This window comes from Dendrobium catenatum, unplaced genomic scaffold (assembly GCF_001605985.2).
Source record: "Dendrobium catenatum unplaced genomic scaffold, ASM160598v2 fragScaff_scaffold_1223, whole genome shotgun sequence".
Taxonomy (NCBI): domain Eukaryota; kingdom Viridiplantae; phylum Streptophyta; class Magnoliopsida; order Asparagales; family Orchidaceae; genus Dendrobium; species Dendrobium catenatum.
In genome coordinates, this window is record NW_021319685.1 from 408,673 (window position 1) to 414,326 (window position 5,654).

General features: G+C 42.5%; 1 protein-coding gene across 1 annotated transcript; it reads right to left on the reverse strand.

Moving 5' to 3' along the window:
• Positions 1-3,185: 3,185 nt before the first annotated feature.
• LOC110098107 lies at positions 3,186-4,364 on the reverse strand. The gene has a single exon (XM_020824824.1). It carries the CDS (start codon positions 4,362-4,364, stop codon positions 3,186-3,188), a length of 1,179 nt encoding a protein of 392 aa, XP_020680483.1.
• Positions 4,365-5,654: the final 1,290 nt, after the last annotated feature.

Below are 5,654 nucleotides of genomic sequence, written 5' to 3' on the forward strand. Positions count from 1 at the left end.
TTTCTTTCTCTAAAATCAATAGAAGGATATTAGTCTTCCCTTCGGGGCGGTATAACATCCGACTATTTAGATTTAATTGAAAGAAACCATTAAAATACAAATAAAGCAAATCATGTGAGAACTATCTATTTTTGTATATACTACTTATTTATTTATTTATAAAAATTAGGACATGTAGTATTTTAAAATTAATTGAAAGAAAGTAAATATATTTTCTCACATGAGTGAGAAAGAGAGAGAGAGAGAGAGAGAGAGAGCTGAATATCTGCATTTGCATTAAAATGAAGTAAAATCTAATTACAAGTAACTCTCATGTAAAAACTAAACCCTATCACTCTCCTCCCTCAACATAGACAACAATGTTGGGGGGAACTCATTATTCACATCATTAAAAGAAAAACTACCAAGCAATGCAAGATGGGCACAGTAATCAGCAGGACGATTACTGTCCCGAGAAATATAACAAAACAGAACCTTTTTGAATTCCATGAGGAAGGAGAGATCCGGGCCATCCAACTTATAATGGACACAGTTCTGGCGATCATTCAAGCTTTGCAGCCACCGTATAGCATTTATACAGTCCCCTTCAATAATAATTCCTTCCAGATCAAGCATACAATCCTGCAGCACCTCCCGAATAGCAGCAGCAGCCATGACTTCAGCATATAACGTATTCTAGTGTTCCATTCTTCTTCCAGCCGCAACAATCAGCTATCCTACATGGTTCCGCACCACAATGCCCAGCCCCACCTGGTTAGAAGGCATCACCGAGGCATCAAAATTAAATTTAAGCCAACCTGGAGGGGGAGGGCACCACAACTTATGAGACGGCAGCCCGATCGGCTGATTGGTACCCCATTGCTCCAGTATTGGCCATTTAAAAGGCTTCGGTAATAAAGAAAGCACCGCTGCAGAAATCACAGTAGGAGATCTACACATACGCCGATGTTTCTTATCATTTCTAGCTCGCCACACCTGATACACCATATAACAGTAGATACGGCCCATCACCCGATTTTTCTCAGCACAAGTAGAGAAAAACAAAATCAACTCCTGAAAAGAATTCATCATAGGCAGCATGATTCCCCATTTAGCCAGGATCACAATCACATCTTTCAGCTTAATACAATGCACAGTACAATGATCCAGGTTTTCTTCCACATTACACATCCATGGACATAGAGCATTATCCCCCAACCTCCTGCGGAAAAGCCAAGATGCCGTAGGAATCGCATCCTTCATCACTCTCCACCAGAAGAACCTCTCCCGTGGATGTAATTTCAAATTGTACAGCCAGCCTACATTGTTCTCCTCCACCCAAAAGTTAATTCTATAGGCCATAGCAGCAACTGTCATGTCCCTTCTATCATGAATAAGCTCAGGGCAATCACCATGGGAATCATTACCAACATCAATAGCTAAAATACGTTCAGCCATAATAGCTCCAAAACACCTCTTGATCAGCTCCTCGTTCCACTGAAAAGAATTGTTCAGTAAGTCACCCACATAAAAATTCTCTACCTCTTCCACATTCATAAATGTGGGCCATTTATCCAATACACGATCCATGATCCAGACATCCTGAAAGACATCAATACTCATACCATTACCAATATTCCATCTCAAGATAGGCCTGAGAGCACTAGCCCCATCCTGAATAATCTTCCAGGTAGCAGAAGACATCTTCCCCAGAGAAGTATCCCAAAGCTTCATCTCATATTTGACCATTAAAACTTTGTAAAGAACCGAATCAGGATGCTGTTGCAGATCCCAAACAATCCGAGCACGAAGAGCAGACTTCCAGATAATAAGATCATGGAACCCCAGACCACCTTGAATTCTCGGTTTACAGAGCTCATTCCATCCTACATAATGCATACCCCTGCTGTTGGAGTCTTTCTGCCATAAAAAACGCCTCCCCAGCCTCTCAATATAATGTAGAACTCCATTAGGAACGACTGAGTGAGTCATCATATACATAGGTATAGATAATAAGGAAGTATTAATCAGCAAGGCTCTTCCCGCAAAAGAGAGTTGCTTCTAACCCCATACATTCGTCTTTGCTTGAGCAGCATCCATCACCTTGCCAAAATCTGTATTCACCAGCTTCCTCATAACCAACGGGATTCCCAAATAATCCAATGAATTTACCCTTCTATATTTCATCATTTTAGTGATCATCCTCATCCTCCAATAAGGACATTTCTTATTAAAAAGAATGGCATATTTTGCACTGTTAATGCTCTGCCCCGTCTATCCACAGTAGTCATCAAGCAGCTCCATAATACAAATAGCATTTGCTCGACTAGCTACCGCAAAAACTAGAATATCATCTACATATAGCAGATGCGATATCCTGTCAGTATTTTTCACAACTTGGATTCCCAATTGCCCTCCCCTCTGCTGAAATGCTTTGGATAACAGTTCAGAGCATATGATAAACAAATACGGTGACAACGGGCACCCTTGCCGTAGACCACTCTTAGCCTTAATCCACCGTGTACAACTGCCATTAATAAGAATTGTAAAACTGGGCCGTGAAACACACTGCATCACCCACTGGGTAAACCTCTCCTTGAAACCCATCAGCTTCATAACTTGTTCTAAGGTCTCCCAAGCCATACAATCATAGGCTTGTTCCATATCCACCTTCAAGGCCATCAATCCAGACTTCTGAGTTGAGCATTTGAATTTGAACATCATCTCCTGAGCCAACATCCCATGATTAGATATTGACCGACCTGGAACAAACGCCCCCTGCTCCTCACTAATAATGCTGCTCAGCACAGGTTTAAGGCGATTAATCAGCACCTTAGCCACTATTTTATAAAATGACTGGCATAAACTGATAGGCCTGAACTTCGAAGGCACGTTAGCATTATTAATCTTCGGGATAAGAACCACCATGGTCTCTTTCCAACTCTCACACATAGAGTTAGTCTCAAAGAAATAGAGAATAGCACGGGTAACATCATCTTTAATGATGTCCCAGTAAAATTTTAAAAAGGAAGAATTGATACCATCAATGCCAGGCGAACGGTTCTTCCCTAAACTGAATACAGCTTGCCGAACTTCATCTGCCGTGATCTCCTCCTCCATGCTAGAACTCAGAAGATCCGAGACTCTGTCGTGATTTCCAAACTCAGGCCAATTCTCCATAGCAACTTCTCTTTCACGCCATTTCTTCATAAAAAGTGCAAAAACTCTTCCTGAATAAGAATCAGATCAATGATACAATTCCCATCAGAATCATTAACTTGAGCAATCCTATTGCCTCTTCTTCGAGCAGAAGCCGAAGCATGGAAGAAGTGAGAATTAGCATCCCCTTCCTCAATCCATCTAGCCTTCGCTCGCTGTCTCCACCAAGTAGCCAGGCGAGCCAATGTAGAATTCAATTCAGCAGCCTTCTGACATAGCTCCTCATCCTGCTCATTGCTCAGTCCCTCCCCCATACTCTCCTGTAATTGAAGTTCCTCAATTCTACCTTCTAGCGAAGTCTTCAGCTCCCCAAGTTCCCTGAGTTTGTTCCTGCTCCAAAAAAATAATGCTTTTAGAGTATGTGAGCACTTACGATTAAGCACATCATCAAGTTGACCAAAGTCAAGCTTAGTCCAATTCTTCCAAACAAGCTTCCAAGTGATCGGATATGTCATCCAGATATCTTCAAATCTCAGCCATCTTATGCCAGGTCTCGGAGAAGTTGGAGAAAAATTAAGTAATAACGGACAATGGTCAGAAGCTAGACGGAGCAGGTGCTTAACTGAAACCATTGGAGCCATCCGAAGTCCTTCAGAATTCATCAAAATTCTGTCAAGTCTAACCCAAATCTTACTATTTCCACTTTTATTATTCGACCACGTATACCTTGGTCCCACAAAGCCCAAGTCATGCAAATCATTCTCAACCTGGAAATCAACCATTTTCTGAGCTCCAACAGAATAGCTGAATCTTCTACCCCCTTTCTTCTCATTCTGATTCAAGCAGCAATTAAAATCTCCACCCACAATCATAGGGAGATCATAGCTGATTAAAGGACCAATCGATTTCCACAGCACCCGAAGAGTGTGGTAATTCTTATTAGCATAGACAATAGCCACAATCCACTTCTGCTGATTGAATAATATCAAACTGCCAACAACAGCCTGATCCATAGACATATCAACAACAAACTGTGATATATCCCTTCTCCACAACATTAACAAACCTCCCGATTTCCCCATAGCAGGGAAGTGAAAAAAATCCCAGTTCATACCAATAAGTCTATTAACCTCCATTCTACTAATATCTTCAATCATAGTTTCAATTAGACCAACAAAACATACCTCGTTGCTACCAATAAGGCTTCGCAGATAGTACCCCGTCATCTTCTTACGGGCACCTCTGCAATTCCAGATTAAAATGGAAGGCATTAAAAAATAAAAGGGGAAGCATCCCCGCCGCTAATGTCTTCATCCATCTCCTTCCTTCTTTTCCGTGAGAGTTCAGGAGTCATATTCTCCTGACTCAAATCATTTCCAAGCTTAAGTCTATTAGGCCGTCGCATAATAGGCTTGATCCCCGTCGTAAAAGGCAACGGCTTCTTAAACCCCATCTTCAATTGCTTACGGGTAGGCTTGATAGTACCTTGAGGTTCCTTAATCTTATTTAAATCTACTTGTTTCAAAACATTCAAGGTTTGTTTGTTGCCAGCAACTTCCTGTGCCTTGCCCTGAAGATGAGCACTCCTCCTTCTACGCGGAGGCACCTGGATCCATGGACCCACCTGGTCCTCCTCATCGCATTTCTCATTCACATTTCTAGCCATGACATTCTCCTTATTTTGATGCATATCCGCTTCCTTACCTTTGTCCCGGCTATCAACAGCTTTAATCACAGAATTCCCTTCCATTTTGACCACAGAGGGACCATCCTTCACCTTCTTCCCATTACTAGCCGAAATTTGAGCTGAAGTGCCTTCACCCGAGCCTGCTAACTTCCCTTGTTCAACCATCTTCCGCATAGGCGCTTCTCCTTGCCCTGTAGCCTTCAATGGACATTGCTCCCTTCGGTGTCCAACTTTACCACACCCATAGCAAAGAGTACCAATACCTTCATACTCAACTTTCTAATAGAATCTTCCATTCAAACAATTGATCCATGCTCCCGCCAAGAGCTTGTTAGCCAGGTTCATACGAACACACACCCGAGCATATTCGCGCCTCCCCCAGTTGCCAGTCTGTGCATCAATCCAGAGCGGAACCCCAAACCTCGAAGCAATTCTGGAGATATTACTAGCATCCCAATACTGTAATGGGAGGTTGGGGAAGCGTAACCACACCGGGGAGGACAAGCCCTCCATAGATGCCGGAGAAAAGGTAGGTGTCCACCGATCCAAACCAACAATGTTTCCACCAATAAACCAGGACTGCCGCACAAAACAGCGTCCCTCGCTTCGGTCAAAGAGAACATACATACAAAACAATCATGTCCCAATGTCGTGAGCTGGAATTCACCAAATCTGCCCCACTGCCTCTGAATATCTGACTTCAACATGAAGAAAGACACTCTTCTCCCTAAGATCTTCCCTACCACAACTCTGTCAAGAATTGTCACATTGGCCTTAACCGCCTCCAAATTAAGATCCACAGATCCATCCGATGCTATAGCATTTATCT

What these genes read in the sequence shown, in the direction of transcription:
- LOC110098107 (XM_020824824.1), bottom strand. Translation starts at nt 4,364, where the DNA reads ATGACGGGGTACTATCTGCGAAGCCTTATTGGTAGCAACGAGGTATGT.